The following is a 26,383-nucleotide window of genomic DNA, read 5'->3' as shown; positions in this document are numbered from 1 at the left end:
AATATCACAATCTCCCTAAAGAATATTACAATCATGATTATTTTCTAGATTTTACAGTTTGCTTAATTTAGGATTAAAAGATCTCTGTTTTTCAATATTTTATAATTTAGCTATTATTTATTTAATTTAGAAATAAAAATATACAAAACTTTTAAAATTCACATTTATTGTTTTGCTATTTATTCTTTTGTTTTTCAATTTCGTATCAAATTATCAACAACGAATATTTGCTTGAAATATGTCGTACAGGCTTGGGTGTTGTTTTAATATGTTTTTGATCTCATGCAATCTATTTCGGGTAGAATTCTTAACCTTATCATACCTAAAACAAAAGATCATTAATTAAACATCCTTATAATAATATTGCATTGATTTCAAGGATTAAATTAATATAGTTTAGTTTTCTTATGTCTATTTAAATCTTTATTCTTTACTCGAGTAATATCATACTGAATTGAATTGTCAATGGGTAATAAATATTTTTAATTAAGGACAAAAATTTGAAAGTGTCAGCCATATGCTGTTCTAAATGGAGGTACATATTTTGCAGTCTTATTGGCAACGGCAATGGCTATCGTTATATTTTTCCATTACGGATCGAAAATGAATTGTATTAAAAATTTAGAACACGATATAAACTGAAAAATATTAAGATTACCTACTGATGTCAGAGCTGTTTGCAAGCTTGTATAAGTATCTACTGTGCATTTATGGACAAAAGGGGATTTAGACTTAGGTCTAAAACCAGGAGTTTTTGAGTAAATTTTAAGACTACAGTTAAAAATATGCTAGCTATACAGTGTAAGTTGGAAAATTTACCAGATTATAATTAATTTATTGAAATAATTTGCGTTTGTTTACTTAATCTGGGATATCACATCTAAATATCTAAATTTCAAAGTCTGGTAAAAATAAAAGGACAAGAAGGATGAACTAGTTTGAACCAGTAGGAAAAAACATAAATACATAATACTTTGGATCGACCGACGTTCCAGTTAGGAAGTGACAATCCCTTTAATACAGACTTCAAGGACGTAACATGTAAAATTATTTGTAGCACATTGACTATGTTGACAAATATTTCTCACAGTGTCAATCTCTTATTTACTTTGTTTGCCTGTTACAGATGAATAAACGAAAACAAAGATCCATATAGGTACTTACGTATTTTCTCTACTCTCATCTCGTCCAATAACTTTGAATCGATTAAATTCAATGCTATCATCGAAGAAACATTCCGCATCGATTTCGTTAACTTTTTGTTTAACGGGAATCAAATCTGCCACTGTAAAAGTTAGAGTCGCTACGTTATTACGACATTTCATACATTTTGGTCTTTCTACAAACGAAATCGTCAATCGCCATGTGACTTTTGTTTATTCTATGTCAATATATTAATAGTTGTGTAAAAGAGCAAACCGAAAAAAGGTATTTCCTATTTCGAACACGTAATATAATTAATTAAAATATTTAAACGAATTATTAGTATTTAAACGATTGATTGACAACTTCTCAGCCGTCGTTGGTGGAGCTCCAAACTTTTGGTTGGACCCACAAAAAATGTTTAGGGTTTCCTGTGTATTCTCAGTAGCTGCCCGTTATCTGAAAGTCAGTATGTTTACTTTCCCGTACCTAGAAAAGCACGTCGAACTGTTGGTACCTACTGCGCATGAACTGGTTCTTGTCAATTTTGCCGTCTTATCTTATTATAACTATGAGGGAATAAGGAGTGCACTCGGGTTTGTAATCATACTTTTGCATTATAATATATTCCACGCAGTTGATTAGTCTATAAAATTATACAGGGAGGACCATGATTTGTACTTACCAGTAAAGACGTGTTGTGTGCTAGACACTGGTGATGGACTTGGTACTCGACAGGTGCAGGGTGGTAACGACATTGATATGTCTGATGTCTGCACAGCTACTCCATCTAGACTGGGCGTCCAGGATAGCAGAGGATTTATTTCGGTTACATCGAAATCAACCTTTTCTCTCTTTTTCTTCTCTTCTATTCTCTTTTTTAGGATTTCCAGTTGTTCTGCAATAAATTTTATAGCTTTACAATACATCAGGTAATTCCCCTCGGGGTACATGTCAGTCACCTCCTCGTGAAGTACCCTGGCCGGCTTGAGCTTGCTCATCGGCCACGGCTAAGACTGGCGGGAGGGATACCGCGGGGCTGCTCCTGGTACGTCCCTGATCGGCGTCAGGGCGGACCATGTGAGTGGCCTCGTTGGCTAGGAGGGAGTGAGAGAGCTCGCTACTCGAGCCTCCCAGGTGTTTTACACCGGCGGTCAGCGGCGGAGCCTATCATCTTATCCGCCGCAAGGCGTCAGCTTCGTTGACGCTCAACCTCCAGTGGCGGACTCGGTCATTCAACAGTTTTGTATATGTACTATATTATGTGTAATAAAAATCCATTGATTTAGTTAAATTCATCTTCGCGTGATAGTTTTTTTTTGAAATTTCAAACTAGTACTCAAAAGTACCTATATCTTACTAATATTTATACTAGTATGTATACATATATGTATAATGTATATCGTATCTTGTTTCACAGTACAAAATAAATATCAACGCTGCCGACGATTAAAATTCCATGAGTGTATATTCATATGAAGGTCTTGATTAGATCATTAGATAGATTAAAATACTGCCTGCAATCTGCTTTAAGAAGCTCAATATATCGTGTCAAGGGAGAGGCCTATGTCCAGTAGTCGGCTGAAACGGGTGATCATAATGATGATGTCATCAATAAACCTAAAATTTGACGCTGAACCGTCCAACAAATAATACAAAAATTACACGAAAAGCACGTAATATGTCTGTGGAGAAACGATTTTATCAGAAAAAAGGGCTTATTTGTTAAAATACGATAAACTGAGCATGTCACCTGGCGAGCAAGCTTCGTATTCGTCGTAAGTCTGTTCAATGTGCGTGAATGGACTGGCCCGCATATATGCGGGGAGACTCCGTATGAACGAGTCCACTTGTAACTTCTGACATTTCTCCATTGGACAAATCTGATATTGACGCAAATATTATTATATTAATACGATCAGTTTATTATTGTTATTAATTTAATATAGAAAACTACTATCGAAAGTGCAAGCTACTAAAAAAATGGTGTCGCTTTCTTAGCCGACCTCAAAAAGGGTTTATCGATTCAGTCTGATTCAGTCTAATTTTTTTATGTATTTTGCTCGATAGCTTCACTAATTGTGTGTAACCTTTAAAAACTTTGATAAGCCTTATTCTATACAATGAAAATACCCTTTAACTACATAACTAAAGTAAAGATAATTGTTGCGAAGAATACAATCTAAATAAATATTATAAAGAGGTAAGATTTATTTCTTTACATTTAGGAGGTAATTTCCGGAAGTTACGATTCCACTCTAAATTAATTTCACTGGTAGGTAAAACTATATTATTCTTACGTGCTACAAATATAAATCATATTTATATCACATAATTGTACAAATAAATAGCACCCGAGCGAAGTCGGACCGAGTCGAATAATTACATAATTAGTAAGCATATAACCCCAATTATAAGACGCATAGATCTTCAAACTTACCTTTTCGTAATTAATCTTGTGATCAAGGTCTGGCACGTGTGAAATTATTTGCAAGCTGTCGTTATGTACGCTTCTGTCATTTTAGAAAAAAAAAACATGTTTTAGATGTGTATTTGTAGCCCTATCAGTTACAGTAGATTCTCGCTTCTCCGGATACCAATCAGCAAATAGGGTCTTGTATATAGTGTTATCTATATTTTCAAATATTTTTTATTTTGTTAAACCTATTTCCTTTCATTAGCTTAATTGAATACTACCAGTTTAATTACAGGCACAAGGGACATAACATCTTATCAACCTTAGGAAGGTGCATTAGCGATGTAAGAAATGGTTAAGTTTTTTTACGGTGCTAATGTCTATAGTTGGTGCTGAATACTTATCATTAAGTGGCATAATCGAGCATCCGCAAACCGATGCCATAAAAACTGACTGCTCTGAATCAATCCGTGTTCAGCAAAAGCAAGAGGAAATCGACCTGATTATTATTAGTATCTTAATTTGTTAACAAGAGTATTTATATGTAAATCGAAAACATATATTTGTGTATACTTAACCCAAGAGTTGACATTGATTCATCGCCGACGTCTTCATCTTCCATTTGAGACGCGGTCTCCCTGTGTTATGTGAGAACTATTAATATTCTAATTATTTCATGTTTTGTATTCAAAATTGCATATTTTACAAATACTATTATCATTAATTTATTGTTGTTACAAATTATTTCGTAATTTTAAATTGCCTACAGTAAATGTCCGATGTGAGATATATGTCTTATATTAATCTTTCCAAACAAATGTTGGATATGTATTTCAATGTAGATTAGTCAAGAAACTAAGGTATGTTATAGTGCGCCAACGTCACGGACGGAAATTAACACGAATGGAGATTTATCAGGTGCAGGTCCCACGATTATATTTGAGAACACGGGATATAATAAAGAAACGGCCAATAAATGTCACACTACTGGGCTTTGGCTTCCTCCCTGTTTAATAAGAAAGTTAGGAGCTAATTCCACCATGCAGCTGCTTAAGTTTTTCTTCCAACATGCAGGTTACCTTACGATGTTTTTCTTCACCGCAGAGATCGGACAAACTGATGATAACTGATGCTTGTCGATGTTTTAGCCCAAAATCTATGCTTTTGGTTCAGGTGTGAGTCATCTTGTACTCGGCTCATGAGTGTACTAGCGAACAACATAATATACAACAGAGCACACTGATATTAATTGATTATACAAAAAGTCCACCTGGGTACCGGTTCATGTTCTTCTACCTCTTCATGTTCTGGTCCTGCTTCCGAATACATTTCATTAAAGATTGAGTCCTGAATTTATGTTATAATTATTTAATAGGTACATGGTAACAAGGGCTATAAAATTATTTTTAACGAAACTCAGAAAACAATTATTTAATTAAATTGATACTAATACTATAAATGCAAAAGAATTATCTGTGTATTTGTCTGTGAGTTTGATGAAATTGGGTTTGAAGCAAGCTTTAACCCCAAGAAATTTATTAGGTTTTTTTATGCCTAACATGCCTTCTATGCCTGCCTTAAATGATGATATATTTTTTTAAGAATTATAGACATCGATATTGTTTGAACGATCACCATAATATAATAATTACTTATAAGTTCATAAAAAAAACCTCATAAGTATAACTAAAGACATCCCTCCAGGTGTCCCTTGTGCCTGTAAAACATTTTCATTCCCAAAAGTCGTAATTTGTCAATTTAACCGATTAATATTTACTTAATTGCCAATTGGTTACTTACCATCAAGAGGCACATTTGCCAGTCTATCTGTCTATTATTAATAATCAATCAGCATGAAATCAAAAGCACGCTTACGATTTTATTTCCAATATTAAGCACAACTCTTCCATGATCGATCGTCTGTCTTTGCTTTTCTCGCTGAAAAACGTAATCAGTTATAATTATCTTACGGCTGTATTTACTTTGAATATTCAATTAAGAGATAAATTTCATAATATGTACTGATAAATAAATTGTAATAGATTTTTTCCAATAATATTCAGTGGATAACGGCTAGTGATTCAAAAGGGCAACAGTTACCAATTTTGTCGTCGATGCAATTTCCATGGAATCTCTTGCTCCGAGTAGTGTATTTTTATGTGTATGTGGTGTTCCATTTGACGTACTGCGAATTTATATAAACAAATATATTATTCGTTATCCTTATATAAATTATCTTATGTATTATTATATATCTAATAGTATAAAGTGAGAGTCGTATGCATCTGTTTCTTAAGCCGGTAAAAAATAATACATACATATATCCAAATATCCATAACATCCCTGATATATTATTTTAATGTTAATATTCTTTATTGTGCGCCACATAACATAAAATACAGAAATCTTAGGACAAACACAAAACAAAAATACAAAAATATAAATAAATATTTAATGTGTTGTACAACTGGCGGACTTATAGCTAATTAACCATCTCTTCCAGACAACCTAATATATACAATGTAACACGACAATAAATTAATATCGTGAAATAAACATTTGTAAAAAACTAACATCATTTTTAAGATAGACCCCATGTTGGCACGGATGTCAACAGAAGCGGTTGTTATACGTCGGCTCGTTTCGGACTGGAAAAAAGTATATCAAAAATCAAAAATAAAATATTCTTTATTCAATTAAGCTCACTAAAGCACTTCCGAATCGTCAAGTGTTAAATTAAACTTGAAGTTTTGTAAAGTACATTCTAACGAGAAGAACCAGCAAGAAACTCAGTAGTTACTCTTTTTCACGATTTTAAATACAGAGTATGTCAGTAACGTACAATTAAAATTTTATATATCCTGCCTAGAAATTAATAAATACAAAGTGCACGCCTTGTATTAAGTAATATTACGTATTTATCAATGATTTCTTGACATCAGCTTTAATTTTTTTTTTAATTTATAGATATTCTATCAAAATCAAAAAATCTAAATCAAAATATACTTTATTCAAGTAGGCTTTTACAAGCACTTTTGAAGCGTCATTCAACAAACTAATTAAAGTAAAACTACCACTGGTTCGAAATGTAGATTCTACCGAGAAGAACCGGCAAGAAACTCAGTAGTTACTCTTTTTCAACATCTAAAAATACAGCCATGTTAGTTAAATACAATTATCAACACTAGTCAACAAGCATTAACTCCACGCTTTTTTATTATCAATATAATCTTGTATCGAATAATATGCCTTCTTTACTAATGTACTTTTTACAAATGCCTTGACTCTATGAAACGGCAAAGGTAAAAATGTCTGCGGAATTTTATTATAGAAGCGAACACCTTGCCTCAAGAATGATTTATTGACTTATCATCATAACAGTTGTTGTTTTTATATATTACCTTTTATTCTGCTGATAGTTCTTATATAACTCGAGTGAAATCAGATCAGACTAACCAGCTAGTCGCCAATGATCGCCAAATGAACGGAATAAATATACTCACTCCATGCGAAAATGTCTGATGTTCTGTTTGGGTGCACTCCCATTTTCCGGGCGAAGGCATTCCTCTCAAGTATTCATTCTTTATGACGTCCGAGTGCGGACATTTCGATTTCAGGAACATTTCATTGAAAACTATGTAAAAAAGCCACAAGAACAATTAAAATGCAAATTTTACTTATTCAAGAACATTTGTTTCGATTCTAGCTTATTTGAATAATATTTGTGTAATCGGGTTAAGTTCATTGTCTGCATTGTTACTAGAGTAGTTCTAAAATGTAACTAATTATTTTATATGAAATTGTTATAATATTATTATTGAAATTTTAATTCTATTCAGATATGAATTTAATTCAGTTTAATTTATTGCTCAATACAATTCATCCATGACAATTATTTTTGTTATACGGTGTTAATATTATGTTGTATATTGTTTGGTAATGTGTTTTTAAAATTATGGTCTGAGGTGGTCGAAATTAATGCTTATTATTATTATTTAAAAGAAATATTTATAAGATTAAAAAAAATACTAATTTTATGAACTGCCGTTACTAGCAACCGAATTATAACCGAAATTAAATACTGCATTACAGAGGCTAAAATTAAGCAAGCAAGATTTAAAGTCATTCGAATTTGCTTTTTTAATAATTTTACAGCCGTATAGGATTAAAGCTATCAAGCTTCGTTCTGCTACACATGGGATCTGTCAATTATATATTTTTTTGGATCGGAATTGCGACCATTCCACCCGGTCGCGATTTGTACCACGTAACTTTTTTTTAAATTTTTATTTGGATATAGTTAAGGCCTTGATGTCAATAATTCTCAGGTTCATCATGTTTATAAAATTAAGCCCAAAATAAGTGTTTCTCATGACATTTTAAGGTCTAATTAAAGTCTACAATTTGTTTAGTATTTATATACCGTATTCTTTCCACTTCTTTGGCGCTGATTTAGCAGCTTTCACAGATTTTAATACTTCTCTTCGTTGCGGCGGATTGAAGTCAGCCATGTCTCCAAACATGACGAATGGTCGATTATCATCATCCATCATCTCCCACCATTGCTTACTAGGCTCAATTTCTGGTAGGAAATATTGGTTTAATTTCAGTAGAATATACTACAGTCTACATTGAAATAATACTTCCAGGTAAGATGGCGTTTATAGGATGATGTACTGATTGATTTTTTTTTCTTTTAAAAGTAGAATAGCAACGCCCTTATTGAGGTATCACAAATATTCCTTTTTACTAATTCGTCAATGACGTATGAAGCTTGTTTTAGTACAGCGAAGGAAAGAAGCCCAAGCGTTTAGGATGGCCCCCATTGCGTTATTGGCACTTAAATTACATATTTAATTATCTTACTGTAATCAAGCAAGTTTACTATACGTACCTTCTTTAACGGGAATTTCTTCATCTTCGCATGGATCTTCTTGGGGATTATCTTCTATGGGTGCATCTATCTTAAATAAGGCTGGTAAATCGAGCAGAAACTGGTTCGCTTCTGAAGTTCCTCCGACGAAATTGTTTACGAAATTTTGGAACTAACAAATGGTGTATTGTTAAATAAAATATCGTTTACATATTTGGTATTCTTAACGACATCAGCACCAAAATTTATTAAAAAAATAACCAATACAGACACATATATATGTATATACCTATGCAGAGTTTTTTCCTAACGATAGACAAACAATTTTGAGTTTCAATATATTGTAATAAATTTTAAGTAAAACTTAAAACTTGGTCAATGTTAATTTTGTATATATTTAGAGACGAACTAAAAAATATATTTTGTAAAATGTTGGCTCAATGGCTCAAAAATGGACGTTTCATTATTTCGTTCTTTCATTATGTTTCATTGTTTATAGCCAAGCCTAAGAAATATGGTATAGGCACTTGCATATGCGGTATTAGTAAACGCGTTAATAATCACGTCCATATTGCCAAATCGACACGATTTATGTCATTCTTCCCAGCTCACTAAAACTATTTAAATATATTAAAAACATTGCAGTATTATTGTTTAGATATAAAATATTGCCTTTTTACGTTTTTGGATTAGGAGAAATGGTTTATTTTATGACTTATAATTGAAATTCTGATTCAATGGAAACGTACTAAGCACTATATTTAAATTAATATTAGAATTCGGTACTCATTGGGCTCTGAATAAGATTATTATTTAGTATAACAACAAAGCTGGTATTTCAGATAGAATAATCAGAGAGTAAAAAAAATGAATAAAAGTGAAACAATTCTTAAAATTTCACGGCATCGACTCTAGATAAGGTTATCTTTATCTATAAGTTATTTGACCTCAATATACTGATTGAGATAATTGTTTAATTTAGTTTTTGACAACTCATTAGTACGTTCAAAGAGATATTGATTGAAGAAAGTTTCGTTAAGGCGACATTTTATACACCTGAGTCTTCATAAAAGTAAATTTGCAACATTTTGTACTAAAATTATATATAATTTCAATACAATGTTGAAATTACTTTAAGGCGTATAACATCAAAGTTATAAGAAAAATACACTATTAATCTATTTAAATTTGTACTTTATGGAATACTCCGTAGAATCGAAGAAACAGAGGAAACGTACTTTCATAATTAAATACTCCTAATCTTTTAATAATTCATAGGTTTACGTATTGTATGTTAACCACAATGACGATGTATCTGGATCACGTAAAAATAGATCGTAGATACGGGAAAACATTTCAAACTAGTTGTATTATTTTTACAATATCGTCACGGGTAGCGTGGCCGAGCGGTCTAAGGCGCTGGTTTAAGGCACCAGTCTCTTCGGAGGCGTGGGTTCGAATCCCACCGCTGCCAATATCTTTTTGGGAATATGTCATTATAATTTTATAGTATTCTAATATTGCGCTTTGCATCTCAAAACTTCGAATTTAAATTTTGTCATCAATATTTCTGGTATATTTACCTTTTGCTAAGAATATTTAATATGTTATTTAAAGTTAGGTTATTTTAGTACCTACATCATTGCATTGATAGACATGCGTTTTGGCACATGTATAAGGATGTCCTCAGGTTAGATGGAGTGACGACAAACGAAATGATTTGAGCGCTTACTATATAAAAGCCGAAGAATGAATGTGAGCTAACAATGATAATGATCATCACATTGATAACACCATCAAATAGGGATGGTCAAATCTTGACGTAACATAGTCCTAACCTGACCTATTCCGATCGGAGAAGGAGTAAAGATAAACAAAACAGATTTTCATGTTCCATGCGATTTGCTTATAGCTCTGCTCTATACAATACAAACAGCTCCTTATTAATGTATCTTTATTAACATATAATACAGCACCATTAGATGCACTCTCTTTTCCGTCACTCATAATCCGATGGTACGGGAAATCCGACAAATACGACAGGAAAAAATCAGGCACAGAACCAACAGCATTACGTACTTATTGAGGCATATGAGTGCACACACTTCCAACTGCCAGACACGAGACTGCTACTGAAAAATTTTCGACTGAAAAACCCAATAAATTTTCAATTTCAATCGGCTCAACCAGGGATTTTAGCACAAGACCTCGAGATCTGCGGCCTTATAGCCAGTAGACCAACAAGACAGTCGAAAATACTACGCTTGTGAGCCGAGATGGCCCAGTGGTTAGAACGCGTGCATATTAACCGAAGATTTCGGGTTCAAGCCCAGGCAGGCACTACTGAATTTTCATATGCTTAATTTGTGTTTATAATTTATCTCGTACTCGGCGCTGAAGGAAAACATCGTGAGGAAACCTGCATGTGTCTAATTTCAACGAAATTCTGCCACATGTGTATTCCGCCAACCCGCATTGGAGAAGCGTGGACTATGCTCCAAACCTTCTCCCCAAAGGGAGAGGAGGCCCTAGCCCAGCAGTGGGAAATTTACAGCCTGTAATGTAATGTATGTAAAAATGTAATGATATATCGATTATATGTATCAATAATATAAGAGGTTGAGTAAATATGTATGTACATACATGCTTAACAACTTTCATCATCTTCTCTCGCCATTCGTTATCAACTCTAGCTGCAGTCTTGTAACCTCGCGAGAGACGCAATATAAGAGATTGGCTCTCAGCTAAAATATTCTGCAAGCCTTGTATATAATTGGTGTATTCTGTAAAAAAATTACGAGTTTATACGAAACCTACCTGTAAGTAATTTTTTTTTTTAATTAAAACTGAATAAAACGGTATCCCATATCCTAATTCAGGACATATCCTAGGTACTTATTAATTATAAGTTCAAATAACATCCTTTAAGAGAAGACAACTGATACACATCAACTCAGCGAAGAAGCTGTAACAAATCATTACTTGTTCTTGAACAAAAAGTAAAATTCAGTTTGTTGTTATTCTGTGTGGTGCTTCACTTTTTTTCGAGATATGAAAGTGAAAAGTGGCTGTATCTCTTTACAGAAAACCCAATAACTTTAAGTTATTACCTAATGGATTAACGTTTAAGCTAACCACTTTTTTCACCAAAGGGAAATCGTTTAAAAATGCTTGAGTCCTGGTGGGGTTAAGCCAATAGACTAAAAAGGCGTACATGGCATTTATAATATAAATAAAATAAAGTGTAAAGTTTCCGACAATCTTTGCTAACCTTCAGTTAACTTCATTTTTTCAAGTTTACTCTTCCGTCTCTCGGAGCACATGATGTACATCAAACCTGCCAAATTCTTGCATTCCAGCTGAGTTTGAAGAGCTGATATTTTCTCTTTGCGTTCTCTGTGTGCTTCTCGTAACATGTACGAAGTTCTTACTTGTTCGTTTCTTTCAATGTAAAATAGATGATTGTTGATGTTAGTGGTACTAAAGAGTCATTCTTAGTGTAATTTAAACTATGTAAGGTTTTATCGTCAGCGCAATGACTTTGTATGATATAATTTATATTTTTCATAGTTACAATTTGTGGCTGGGGGTGGCCATCATCAGGTGTTTGGTTTCCCTGAATGTGATAAAGAAAAATTAACACCATGTCTACTGTTAGTTAAAAGCCCTCCTCTCCTTTTAGGGAGACGATTTTTGGATGTTATGGCCCTTTTCCCAGCGAGGCGGACATGCACAATACCTGTATTATTCAATTGTTTATATTAAGTTAAATCATTTTCACCAATTTTCGTTGGAACAGCGTTGGTAAAAGTATCAAAGCCATTTCCTTTGAAAATAAGCGATAAAAATAAAGATTGCGTCTAATCATGAGCAATTGTATAAAATAGTAGTTCTCACTGCAGTATGAATTCGAATCGGTCTTTCAAACGTTCCACCTCATTCTTGAGCCTCTCTTGAATTAATCCCTCCATTTCCATTTCTTTTTGACTTAACTTTTTTTTTATTTCTTCAGCGAGTTTCTCTTCATATTCCGCGTCTATGGCGGCTAGCGGTAAATAATGCATAAACAGTTAAAATTTATTACATCGTTTACTCGTTAAACTGCACCTTTTTTGCATCGTATCAGCTCAGGTTACAAAAAGGTAGATGGAGCGTGCGGAACATTATAATGCAGCAACAAAAGCGAATACAAATTCTCGATTGCTTTTATATTCATTATTGCTTTCTTATAATTTCGCGTTCATTATGCAATAAATTACACGTCATAATTTAACGGTCTTTGCGTGATGTGCGTTCAAAAGATATAGATAATTAGATTGATTAGCAATGATTGCACAGTCACCAACAATTTTAAAGTCAAACATAATAATACTCTATATAAAATACCTTTGCATGGACAAAATACAACTTTATCGTTTTCTTTGTTTTCATTTTCTTGGGCAGCTGTTGGTCCAGAAGCATTGATTGTCATCGAAGGCGTTATGGAAGCATGATCTTCGCGGATCACTTCCAAAACGTCTGTGATTTCTGCCATTTTTAACATACATTCCGGACTCGAGTGAAGAGACATCTGGAGTGAAGTTGATTTTTATATAATTACGAAACAAGAAACAACGGCAACGCATAACGTAAATACATATTTGTTACACAATATACTAGTAGGTACATATGTCAAATACCTAACTCAATAAAAATTATATACACGGCAGATTACATCAGATTGGCAGATTAACACTAGTCTCTTAGGTCATGTCGTTATGAAATTGTAGTAGATTCATCAGAAGACTGATAATAAATATATTTTATACATGGTGTTGAGATTCTAACGCCTACTGAGTTAGCGTGACATGACACGATACGTGATTGGTCTTTTTTTATAATATTGGCAACCTGGTGGTAAAAGGGCTAAAGTATATTTTTAGCCAAATAATTAACAAATAAATAAATGTAATTGTGCTAAATCACCGTAAGACTGTCATTAATAATAGGTATCAAAAACATAATATAAAAAACAACAACATCTACTCATTCTAGATTCCTATTCTGATTACCAAAAATAAGGCACACAGTTATGTATTTTGACATTAGCATGTGGTGAACAAGCGTATATAACAATAAAATAGTAAAAATACCTTGCCTGATTTTATATTTTAAGTAATCAAATACCAGCTTTTGCAAAATATTTTTTTAAATTATGTAATTATTTATAAAATTGTAATTTATATAAATTGTCTAAGCTTTTTAAAAAATAATAAGCAATATTAATAATAATACACATTATTTTATTAAAAAGAAACTGTTAGTGCCTCTTAATATATAAAAGCAAAAACTTGTTGAAGCGTTATTGCCTAAAAACTTTTTATTTCTAAAAATATGGAAAATTTCATGGTGTGGTAACTGGTGTATTAAAAATATATTTAAAAAGCAAAACACGTTGATTCGATGACATCTACGGATAACCTTTTCGCCTTTTTTTAATAATTGGACATAAAGGACCACGTGGTACTATTGCAATTGTTATTCCCGTTGTATTTATTTATCAAGGATGAGTAAATATAAGGTAATAAGTAGAACAAAATATAATAATTGTTTTAAAATTATTCAAATTTTATTATTATTATAAAAAGTCGTAAATTATTTAAAATATCATGTATAAAATGATATGGTTTATATAGAAAAGGTTTTACTTTATTCAACCTTTTGGTATTTTTAAAATATGATGACTTAAAAAAAAATTAAAAAAGATTTTGATCAACAGATTTTTGACTTCGTGTAGTAATCAGTTGAACAACCTACGCTCTACTTTTTGCACATACCGTAATTAACTCCAAATAATCACACCGTCACCAACTCACCGTTGTTGCTATATCTGTTTACGCAAAAAAATTAGGTCATTGCACTTTTTTGAATGTGATGCATTCACAGATTACTATTATTTAATCTTAGATTAAAAAAAGCTTTTATTTAATAATTTAAGATCCAGGTAAATCAGCATTAACAAACATAAAGTCTTCAAATCTTTGTTCTTGATATATTTTAAACGCTTAAAAAGTTTAGTAAATTTATGTATTGCCTTATTCTTGGTATTTTCTATGATTATCAGTCATTTAGATATTATATACGAGTACGTAAAGCAATAGGCTTTATAAGACCATTAAATATTATTATTTTTTACTAATATAAATACATTTCTAATATTTTTTTTTCTATGACAGCCATGTGTTTTTATACCACCTGTCAAAAATATTAACGATGGCAACATCATAAATAAGAGTTTGCTGTCGTGCGTGAAGTTTGTAGCATGTGATGTTTCATGAAGTGTTAATTTTTTTACGAAAAACTAATAAAATATTGGACTGTTTTGTGCCTGAAAGTGTTATGAAAGTATAACTATTAGTGCTACAAAACTTGTGAATAGTGTATATAGTGTCATTGTATCAAAATAATATTACATGGATAAAGCCGTCACTTGAGGTTGTTAAGGTTAGTGCTTTTTTCGTCTGTTGTTTGTCTTAAAATAGATTTCAGTGCGGGTTGCAATGATATTTCAGATTTGTTTGTGTAACGGCTTCATGTGACTTTTCAATTTTTTCATGAGACCTTGAACTAGAAACTTGTATCAACCTTTTTCGTTATCAAGGTTAGGATTGAGTGCGCGCGTTTTATGTCATTCCGCTGATGTTTATTTTGCTTTACATAATTGTTCCAACTTCCAAATGTATCATATCATTATTAGATTACTCAACAAATAGTCTTTATCATTATTATTTCGATTTAAAATCATTACATCAAAACTTATTATGATTTTTCGGACTTAACCTCAACATGCTCATGTTATTTTTTTTCACGAGTTTCGTTTTGTTAAAATAACCGTTATGTACTGTAAGTGCGAGAGTCGTAGTCGATTTGTGGCATTTTCATGGCGTTTTTTTTTTGGCAAGAATATAATGTTTGTGTCACATGATCCTAAGCTTTTCCTCATAGTTTGACATTTCGATGTAATTTTAAACGCGTATCTTTTGACAGTATCACTTATCGGCCCTTGATTGATAACAGAGAAATAACCAATTTAACACGCGTTTATATGAGATAATAGCGAAAATTGAGACAATTATTTGAATAACAACTAAATAAACTAATTTATCTTAAAAATAAACTTGAATTGTCTTTATAAACTCATGCATAGGTGAATTAATAAAATGTATGAAATGGAGATATTTCAAAATATATCAATTTTTTTAACCATGTTTCTAACTCTTAATGTGTATTATACATCATTTTTATTAAAAATGAAATACCAACATAATAATTGGTTCTAAACAACAAAAAATAAACACTATTAAATCTGTAAGTATATTGAGTCCAAATATTTAAATTAATGTAAGCCAAGATGGAACTTAAAGGGTAAATAAGGGATAAAATTTCATTCTAAGTCATTTGTGTAATTTATATTTTTTTTCCAAATAAAGCTTGAACTTGAACTCCACTTAACACTATAAATGTTCAACAGTGTTTATTTATGTTTTTGTATGGCAGCAGTGGAGCAAACGATTGGCATACTTTTTTAACCCTTATGGGGGTAAATCTGTTGGTAGAACCTACATTATTAGTTTAATTTTGAGAATTTGTTAACACTGATTACGTAGTATGGAAATTGTCCTCATTTGAATGTATAATTATGGGTATGACGGATATAATATCTTAGTTGCCATGGATGGAGGCATATTTTCGATGTAAGATATGGTTTTCGAACTGTGACAATGTCTATGGAAATTGGTAATCTACCATCAGGCTGAAATTCAATTATAAATAGAAACATTGGTTGAATGTAATACTTGTTGACTTTCAGGCAGAAAATATTATATCTATAATTGACTGACATAACTTTGTATTTTAAATGTTGGAAAAAGAAACTACTGAGTTTCTTGTTTCTATTTTTCTCGGTAGAATCTATATTGTAAATCAGTGATAGCTAATGTTTACTATAGTTCTGTAAAATGGCATGTGCTTGTAAAAGCCTACTTTAATAAAGTATATTTTAATTTGATTCGAAATGTTCGGTCTTGCAGAAACTTCATTCCACTGCTCGATAGGGCAGCATATAGGAATAATAATTTGTTTTTAATTGAAATTATATTCGTAATAACAAGATATATATATTTACACAGTCAAATATATTTAATATAGTTGACTGTGAAGTTCCAATACAGTTTCAATTATTTTATGGAAATATTCACATTTGTTTAAAGAAATCGTTACAGTTATTTAATTCACTACAACTAATAAAATGTTTGCTGTGGGCTACATTTTAAATATATAAAAACCAAAATATAATGTTGTGAATATATTTGTAAGGAATATGCTGTTTTATGACATTATTGTATATGTTTATGTATATATTTTACTAGTTGTTATTATGTTTTAGTAATTGGTCGTTAGGTAGTATGCATAAATAGGTAGCCTATGTCCTTCTGTGAGTTCAAGTTTGCTTCACCAAAGTCGGTTCAGTGGGTTGGCCATGAAAGAGTAACAGTCAGATAGTGTTACTTTCGCATTTATTAATGTTACTAGTTGTCGCCCACGGCTTCGCTCGCGTTTTAGGGGTTGGTTGTCACATGTTAGACAAAAAAAGTAGCCTATGTCCTTCCTTGCAGTTCAAAATTCAGTTCATTAGTTTGGTAATGGAACAGGGACAGACAGACAGACAGACTATCACATTTATAATATTAGTATAGAAAGATAGATAAATGCGAAAGTATTGATTATATGTGTTTGTTGGAAATGAATAGTGTTGCAAACCTCTATAAAAATTATTCCCTATGTTACAACATGTATGTTAATGGTGCTATATAAACAAGTGCAAACAACAACTGTACAAAGTTACAATTAAGTCAGTTTAACAATGCAAGAAAGCAAACATAACACTTAACAAATATAATTTTTTCGATAATAGCATTATTTGTTTTTGTCCACCAGTGTGACAAACATTAAATATTTATTTATATTTAATGTTTGTCACACTGGTGTATATATGTCTAGCTTATGTATGAATACACATATTTGATTCTTTGAACAATAGGATGAGGGCAATATTCAAGATAAATTTAACCAAGTTATGTTAAACTTAGTCCAGATTATTTGCCAAGAATTTTCCCAATGTCATTTTAATTGTTCAGTTAATAATATTCAACACAATTGTACCTTAAAATATCCTTGCTTGTTGCCGAATATGAATTATTGATTTCCTTTTTCGTTTTTTTTTTGGTTTTTTGTTGTTTTAGTCAGCTGCTTTATGTCAAATTGACATTTATTTTATTTGATTATTAATGGCCAGTATTTTTTTTATAAGTTTTCATAACACTTTTTTTAATGAAGCATATTTATCTTTGTATTGATGTATATAAAAACATTGGATGTGATTACACGTTAAGCGATATTTATATAGATTCTTTAAATTTGTAAAAATGTTTTATATCTTTGCAGAAATGGAGTCGCATATATTAAATATGTACCATCAAGCTCCATACCGAAGTATTGGGCATAAAATAATGCGCTCCACGAGTGAATCACTTTCATCAGAAAGCAGTTGTAATCAAAATAGCCCAGAATACTCTCAGAACCAACAAACAAGTCAATATGAGGACGAGAGCAATGAGGGCGAATATTGGAACCACAGCGAGAGCCACCGAGTGTGGAGTCAAAATCAAAATGTGAGTCTTTAACCACACTGCTCCAGGTAACAAAAATTGTATGCATAGACAGAAAATACAAGAAAATATCTTAAAAATGGTAAGCTCATTGATTATTATTAAGGTTAAATAATGAATATGTTAATTTTCAGGTTAATATAACTCAATCAAATCAAGATACAAGTATAGATGAGGATGAAAATATAGAGATTCAAGAAGTATCTATAGATGATAAAAACTCAGATTCCAATGACCAAATGGATTTATTGGAAGCTGAAAACATGGAAGAAAATTCGCTCGTTGAAGGCGATGATTATGACGTCATACAAGTTTTTGCCGTTGATCCCGATTTAGATCTTGAGGCTTCATCTGATGAGGAACAAGATTATAGCATAAATGAAGATGCAATCGAATCGGATGATGGTGAATACTTAATACCAGAAGATAGAACCCGTAATGAAAGCCATCTTAAACATGATAATCAATCAAACAATATATGTCAAGATAGCTTAGGAATCAATTTTGATACACCTGTAGTTTCAAATGTCGATGAATATTTTATAAAAGAAAATGAAAAACACATATTGGAGGTTAAGGATGAGCCAGTTGTTAAAGATGTTGATGAATATTTCATTAAAGACAATAAAGAACCAGAACCCGAACCGGAGCCTCCGAATGTTGATGACTTTTTTGTCAAAGAAAAATTGCCAGAAGAGACTGATTTTCGGATATCAAAGACTGTTCCTAATGTTAATGAATTTTTCGTTATTGATAGCTCTACCGCTGTTAAAGAACAGGAAATTGAAGAAATTGATGATGAAAATGCGGATCCCGTAGCTGAAGTCTCAATAAATGAATCTGACTTGGAAGTGCTTCCAAATATCGAAGATTTGAAGCGTTATCTTTTGGAGGATATGCCATATACAAAACTGAAAAATGCGCAAAAGGCATGTTCAGTGTCACTTCCTCATTCGCCTATGCATAATATTTGCATGGATATAGATGCAAAAACTTGTTTGAGTTTTGAGGATCTCAATCTTGACTTGTCAGATCTTACTTTTGAAAGTGATAAAGAGAAGTCAGGTACGAGTGTAAAAAGCGATGACCTACCGCGTACTCTAACAGAAGAAGATGTTAACAGTTTCCTCATAACTGATAAAGCAGCATCAAAAGAAGTTGTTAAAAATGAAGATGATTTCAATCCTCAAGACATGGATATTGATCGTCCTGTTGATTCAATAATTAGCAATGTAGATCCTGCCTCTCCTATTGCAATACCCGACATAAAGCGTACTTCTACACCAATACCAGCACCGAACGTTTTAGAATTCTGCATAGAAAAAACATCCGTAAAGAAAGAGCCAGATATAAAAGTAGAGGTGGATGATTTTGTTGATGTTGAATCTTGCAACGATGCTGTTATACCGGTTTTGGAAGCTAATAATTTAAATTCACTTCTGGAACAGTTTGAAGCAACTGAAAAGCTTAACATTAAACACAGAGAACCAATTGTCAACGTGAGCGAGCCTAAGGTTAAAAGCTACACAAATTTGACAAGTGGTATGCGATTACAGGATGCTGGCGTTCAACTAAACAAAACCAAAATGCGACAAATACTGGTAAGTACCAACATACTCACATAACTTTCAGGTCTTTTTAAAGGGGATGTTATCCTACCTTATAATTATTACAGATGCCGTCGAAGGTTAATACTGTGATCAGGAGATCACCCAGCCCTGTTCACTCTGATCATGACTATTGCTCGTCGAAAAAGCGTCACAGCCTTCCTAATCTGAAGGGAGGACAAAGTTTACTAAAACCTGAGGTTTTATCCAGCAACAGCAGGATATTAAACTCCAGGCATAGGTCTTGTAAGAATAAAAAAGTCGTGTATCATCTTAGTAGTGACGATGAAAGTGAGTCGAGCGATGCTAAGAAAAATAAAATAATCATAAACAATCGTGCTAGTGATGACAGTGACATTAAAACAAATAAAAAATCTAGTATAAAACTAAGTGTTAAACCGCCAGTTAACTCTAATCATCGTAAGAAAATATCACAAAACCATAACATTTCAAACGATAGTGGTATTGATAAAAGTAACGGTTCTGTGATGGTGAAAAATGCTTGTAAAGCAAGTGATACTCCTTGTAGTCAAAATTCTAACGGTAGCATTAAGTTAACTATTAAAAATAAATCTGAAGTTATAATCAAAAACTGTGATGCTAGGGACATACATAAAGATACGGCTATTGAAAAACCTAAAACTAGTAGCTCTTGTAGTAGTAGTTCGAATAAAATACCGACCAATATAAGCAATGTTAAAAGTGTTGATTCATTAGATAGAAATAAAAATAAAGATGTGAGTTGTGTAGATAAGCACGTTTTAAATGTGAAACAAGAAGTCAATTCAAAACCAGAACATTTTTATGCTGCTTTGTTTAGTAATAAACACGATGTGCAAGTTCCTCTATCAATTGATGTAAAAACCGAAATTAAAACCAACGATGAAGAAAATAAAGTAACAGTTGATATCCCAACTGTAACCGAAATTGAACAACCGCTAAAAAAGAAAAAGCTGAATCTCCAAGAGTATAAGTTAAGACGTGGCGTTAGTTCAAATAATAGCTCAGCACAAGTCAGTCCCGAAGCGATATTTCCGGATATACCCTGCAATCTTAATTTTGATAAGGATTTCAAAATTGCTATCCACCAAGGACCTTCTACTAATGTTTTAATTCCTAAGGAGCATGCCAATGCTGAAGTTTCTAAAACTATTTTTGATCCTATCAGAGAAGCTTCTAGAAAAATCTTAATGAATAATAAAAAACAAAAAGCTGAAGCAATGAGAAAAAGAGATGAAGATATTGTTATGAGCAAGATACCAAAAGTGGAAAATTTGGAACTGCAACCATTAATAAGTGATGCGGAAATGATGAAAATTGTTGGCATGACTCCAGAAGTTTTACCTATGCCAATTGCAACTCCAATTAGAGAAGAAAAGATTCAACAACCGAAAGATTATGATGAAATTGTTCTAGTTAGCATAGGAACTAATACTGAAGAAAATTTGTTTCAACAAGTTGAAAAAGTATCTGAGAGCAAAAAACGAAAATCTGAATCGCCACAAACAGAAAGCAAATCAACAATCAATTTCAAAATAAAGAAATCTGATCATGTATTAAAGCATAACGTTTTTGATTCTGTGAAAAACCATAGAAGTCCTGCTGATGATAAAAATCGTTCCGACACCAAAATCGATACGGAGAGATTCAAAGATATTACTGCAACGCTTAAAAGCGTAGAGAAACAAGTCGAACCTAAAATTTTAAGTAATTCATTGTTTGCTAGTATACAAGATGTGGTAATGAAAAAGGCCCCAATGACTGCTGCCTCAACATCAAACGGGGATCATAAACCATATAAATTGAACTCTCCTTCAGACAAACGTGAAGTGTTTAAATATACAAAGACGACAATCGTTAGAGAATACGATACTAGCGCTGACCACGGTGAAGACAAAGTTATACTCCACTTGGAAAAGAATAGAAAGAAACCTGATCATATTACAATCAATATTCAAACTGATTCTACTTCTGAGTTTGCTGATTTAGCTAAAATAGTTGATAAAGTGATTAGAAAAGAGCCCAGTGCATCACCGAGAAAAAGAAACGATAGTGATATGTCTATGTCTAGTGAAGGCAGTCCAGTTCGTACTAAAAAGGTTCCAAATGTTACACCGACTAAGTCTGATGATAGAGTCGCTGCTGTTAAACCGAGAACAGAAACTAGACGACAGACGGAGCAATCTCAATGCAAAGAGAAAAGGTCTCGGTCAAGGGATCGATACGATGTTAAATACAGAAGATCTAGATCACACTCTCGTGGCCATAGAAGGAAACGGTCCCCTAGTCGTAATAGATCAAGATCTCGTGGTCGTTACCGTCGCTACAGGCGGTCAGACTCGCCTTATAGAAGGAAAAGACGATCGAGGACAAGATCACCGTATCGTTCCACAAGACGTTCTCCGTCCGTCAGAAGGGATTACAGATCGAACCGTTCTCGTTCAAGATCGAAGCACGTCGACCAAAACAAATCGAGAAGTCCAGTTCCTAAGAAACGCCCAAGTCCGCAGTACAATGTAAATAATAACGAAAAAAAGCCCGCGAAATCTTTAACGCCACCGTTAAGAAAGCCGACTGTGTCTGAAAGTTCTGAATCGTCAACATCTTCCAGGTTTGTAAGAAATCGTATTTTATTTAGGCAAAATAAAGAAAAAAAATATTGCCTATGTATCTTTACCCGATTAATTTTCCGAAATTCTTAAAAAACGAGGTTGTCCCGTGGTTTTGTTATTCTGCTATTAATCAATAATCTTAGAATAACTATTCCAACATGCACAAGTGAATGTGATTAAAATTTTGTGTTGAAATGTTAATGTTGGAAATGAAAAAATATTGAATTGTAAGTTAATTTGATTATATAAATTTATAGTTCATCGTCATCAAGTAGTTCATCAGCGTCATCAAAATCTCGAAGATCATGCAGTTCGTTCAGAAAAGATGATAACTTCAGGGCGAAGAGTTACCGAAGTTCCTATAGCTCAGAAGATAGGTGAGGATCACATGGTCAAAGCGATGATAAAAATTATTCTCCGAACCTATCATATAACTAAGCAAAGAGTTTAGCTTATCATTATTTAAAATAACTTAAAAATTATCTGAAAAAAATATGTAATTCCTGGTAGGTGACAATGTACGAAGTCTCATAACATATATGCTTATATAAAAATAATATTTTATTTTAGGGAGAGCAACACGCCTGTTGAAGAGAGACGCATAGTTTTCGTGGGAAGGTTAGAAAAGGACGTAACAAAAACTGCACTAAGAGCTCAATTTGTTAAGTTCGGACCCGTCAGTGAAGTCCGCTTACATTCAAAGGAGGATGGGTAAGATATATTTTTCTAAAAGTATGTCAAAGGGATAAAATATACATCTAATGATAACTTCTCATCTACCTTATATATTAATTTGTAGTCTGATATTCCTCTTACATTAAACAAATATAACTGAAACAGCAACAAGATGCAATATCGAATTAACCATAGAAGACCTGTTAAAGACATGTTGCGGAATGATGTCAAATCAAAAATCAGTATTATGGACGTATGCAGTGGCATTATACTCCATAATACAATCAGTATTATGGAGTATTATCGACTGCATCATTTATCAATCCACAACAAATATTTGATAGCAACAGTTGCTGTACTTTAACCGTAATATGGGGCTATACTGATGGGTATGGTATGGCTATGGTATCTATAGTCCATTTTAATGGCAGCAGGACCAAAGATAAACAAAACTTAGATTTACATATTTCATGAGATTCGCTACTAAGTCTGCTCTATTATGAACTACACACAGTTCATGATTATTATTATTACATTTATAATACAACATTAAATACCATTTTTTCGCTGTTTTTTTTTTATTTACATCTCGACCTCATATGATGTAAAATTTGCTCAGTGCAATGTTCAAAGTTGCTTGAACATCCTGCCATTGGAATTAACTTTACATAATTATCCATTAACTCAATTGTATTATTGAAATCAATTATATAAATTATTTCATATAATGCCTAAATTAAAGGTATGCAGATTAATAGATTTTCGTTTTCTAGAACCCGCTACGGTTTCGTAACTTTCCAAAGGCCAAGGGACGCTTGGTCGGCTGTGGAAGCAGCGAGCTCTTTCCCACAGTACGATGTGGGCTTCGGAGGCCGCAGAGCATTCTGCAGGCAGAGCTATGCAGATCTTGGTAAGTTTTATATAGCAATTGCAGGTTTTAACTGTTTAGACTTTTTCGTGAACGTTGTCGTACTTGGTGTCGAGTTAGAGATAATTATTTCCAGGAAACATTTTCGTTTTTAAAAATGTCTAACGTAACATTACAGGATTTTGTACTTCAGAAGGAAATTTATTATCCAATTGTACGGATAATATTCTTTTAAAGTGCGTATGTCAGTATAAAAAAGTAAAGCGACTCATACAACATTTTATTTTTAACAGATGGTCTAGAAGCTAAGTACACTGAGAGCGCATTTCACGGCCAAGCAGCGCTACCAATTCGTCGAAACGACGATATGTCATTCGAACAAATGTTACTAGATATAAAAAAGAAATTAAATAAACGAAAAGGTGATAAAAATCGCAACGATGAAAATACAGCTTGACGATTACTTAATTTTAGCCTCATTTCAATTACACGTGTAGTGTTAACTGCGTTACCTGTGCTTGTGAAAGTGACACCTGACTTTTGAAGTTTTTGCCCATTAACTGACAGCTGTCATTGTCAAGTTAATGATGCGTTCCGTTGTGCAATCGAAAAGACATTTTGAATTGTTGTGCTCTCAACGTACCTCTTTAGTTAAATTGTTTTAGTACATTTTTTTCTTTACTGATTTATTTTTTGTAAATAGTAGTATAGTAACGTACATAGTTTTATGTACGATTTTAACGCTACCTCTTATGTCTAACAGTACATATAATTTTGGCATTGTTATTATTATTTTTTTGGTTTTATCTTTAATCGGAAAATTTTAAATTTCGTTTGCCGTGATGTATGTTTAGCTTAAAAAAATAAAACAGATGTTTTTTTAATTAATTATCACAGCAATATCTTGTGGAAATATCCATAGAGGCTCATGTACATTTATAGGACTAACAAAACCGTTGGATTCGACATTTGTATGATTTTGTGTTTTTTTTTCAAGTTCTAATCCTAGTTTCGCTTGAATAAATTCTCTGCGATGTTACCTTCAATTTATCATTACAATTGTTGTATTTTCGTTTTTAAAAGTTAATCGTATGAATATTACGAATTTTATGTATATATTATCTGTAAGTGTATAACTCATAGCTTATTTAGTTATTTTAGACTTACAATGTAACATTTACTTAGCCACCGAGCCGTGGTACAGATTATGTATAAAAAATCCAACAAGGAATAAAATTTTGCAAAATTAAAAAAAAAAATAGTTTATAATAAATAAAACCTTTTTTGAGAACAAAACTTTATTAAAAAAAAAAGTAAATGGTAGCTAGAATGTATGAATGAAGAACAAAATGCTTCCAATGCAAATGCTAGTGCCAAAAGTTGTTTTGTTCCTAACTTTTTTTTTTTAATTAAATCAGCTTGTTAACAGGGGTTTATTAAATATAGGCAGCTTAAATGCATATTTTTTGTCAATTATAATGAAAATATATTTTGCATTCATGAAATATATACCCATAGACAATAAAGTATCACTACAGCCATAGACTGCGCTTTTTATTCTATATACAGATGTCCAGTTAAAAAATAGTAGCTTTATAAATCGAACAACCTAATGTCAAGCTTTAATACTTCCCTTTTTGTTCCTGATGTATGCTATAAGCAAATACCGTGCATTGTCGGCTGATATTTTAATAATTATATACATATATAACTTCATATCTAGTCTTCTATCAGAGTCTTTAGTATAGTTTACCAATGCATTCACGAAGCGATCTCCTTCAAGTTAAATTGTTGTACATTAGTCCATTAGTATGACACTCGTTCGGGCTTACAAGATGTCTTGGTGTGTGTGAGACAAAAGAGTAGAGACAGTAAAAAAAAAAAAGATTTTATTTGTTAATGAACAACGATAGTTCACACTCACCCCGTGCGCCCCTTATCAGAATCTATAACATGAGTATTTGTCTCTTTAAAAAAACATTTTTTTTTTTAATATTTTAAATTCTTAATTACAAATATGTTCATACATTCTTTTATATCTGTAGATATAGAAAAAATGGTTTGGATATATTAATATGTAAAGTATTGGTTTTTTTTTTGAATAAAAATTGGTCAAAATTAAAATAAAAAATAACCATTAAGTGGTTCACTTAATCGTAATCTAAATATATTATTCAAGTAGGATCTTAGAAGTTTTTGAGGGGGCTTTATATTAAATTAAAATTAAAGTCTGAAGATTTATTTTTTCCTCTAAATTTTTATTAGATTTATCCACTATATGAAAGTTAAGTAATTTATCATATTAAAAATATCAGCCGATAAAACTCGAATGTGCGCTCTCTCATAGAACACGTGTCGTCATATAATATTGCCGCTTTTAAAGACTTCTAATACAGACTGCATAGATTTGAATAGCTGTTCGCCTTTTGATTAGATATTTAAAAAAGCAAAATAAAAAAAAAAAACGAAATATACCCCTATC

At 32.2% G+C, this 26,383-nt stretch overlaps 2 protein-coding genes and 1 non-coding gene across 3 annotated transcripts; 2 read left to right on the top strand and 1 right to left on the bottom strand.

The window, feature by feature from the left end:
* Nucleotides 1-213: 213 nt before the first annotated feature.
* LOC125073017 lies at nt 214-17,691 on the bottom strand. The gene is made up of 18 exons (XM_047683679.1): nt 17,634-17,691; nt 12,819-13,002; nt 12,330-12,477; nt 11,704-11,873; nt 11,076-11,215; nt 8,454-8,604; nt 7,983-8,141; nt 7,063-7,193; nt 6,134-6,207; nt 5,660-5,744; nt 5,435-5,497; nt 4,830-4,906; nt 4,138-4,197; nt 3,584-3,656; nt 2,897-3,026; nt 1,829-2,041; nt 1,165-1,285; nt 214-322 (listed from the first exon to the last, which is right to left on the bottom strand). The coding sequence occupies exons 2-18, from the start codon at nt 13,000-13,002 to the stop codon at nt 214-216; spliced, it is 2,088 nt and encodes a 695-aa protein (XP_047539635.1). The 5' UTR covers nt 17,634-17,691.
* Nucleotides 9,825-9,906, top strand: Trnal-aag. The gene has a single exon. It is a non-coding gene; the product is annotated as a tRNA-Leu (tRNA).
* LOC125073016 (serine/arginine repetitive matrix protein 2-like) lies at nt 14,720-26,383 on the top strand. Its single transcript, XM_047683678.1, has 8 exons — nt 14,720-14,915; nt 17,916-18,142; nt 18,274-19,740; nt 19,815-22,357; nt 22,616-22,735; nt 22,929-23,069; nt 23,807-23,943; nt 24,195-26,383. The coding sequence occupies exons 2-8, from the start codon at nt 17,918-17,920 to the stop codon at nt 24,356-24,358; spliced, it is 4,797 nt and encodes a 1,598-aa protein (XP_047539634.1). The 5' UTR covers nt 14,720-14,915; nt 17,916-17,917; the 3' UTR covers nt 24,359-26,383.

Source organism: Vanessa atalanta, chromosome 23 (assembly GCF_905147765.1).
Source record: "Vanessa atalanta chromosome 23, ilVanAtal1.2, whole genome shotgun sequence".
NCBI lineage: Eukaryota > Metazoa > Arthropoda > Insecta > Lepidoptera > Nymphalidae > Vanessa > Vanessa atalanta.
The sequence above is the reverse complement of the archived record's forward strand: the minus strand, read 5'-3'. Positions and strand labels throughout refer to the sequence as shown.

What these genes read in the sequence shown, in the direction of transcription:
- LOC125073017 (XM_047683679.1), bottom strand. Translation starts at nt 13,002, where the DNA reads ATGTCTCTTCACTCGAGTCCGGAATGTATGTTAAAAATGGCAGAAATC. An exon ending in CGATTCGAATTCATACTGCA is followed by an intron (nt 11,874 to 12,329) that starts GTGAGAACTACT and finishes TTACATTGAAAG; the next exon opens with AAACGAACAAGTAAGAACTT. An exon ending in ATACGAAGCTTGCTCGCCAG is followed by an intron (nt 2,042 to 2,896) that starts GTGACATGCTCA and finishes AATTTATTGCAG; the next exon opens with AACAACTGGAAATCCTAAAA.
- LOC125073016 (XM_047683678.1), top strand. Translation starts at nt 17,918, where the DNA reads ATGGAGTCGCATATATTAAATATGTACCATCAAGCTCCATACCGAAGT. An exon ending in TCCTATAGCTCAGAAGATAG is followed by an intron (nt 22,736 to 22,928) that starts GTGAGGATCACA and finishes ATTTTATTTTAG; the next exon opens with GGAGAGCAACACGCCTGTTG. An exon ending in TTACATTCAAAGGAGGATGG is followed by an intron (nt 23,070 to 23,806) that starts GTAAGATATATT and finishes TTCGTTTTCTAG; the next exon opens with AACCCGCTACGGTTTCGTAA.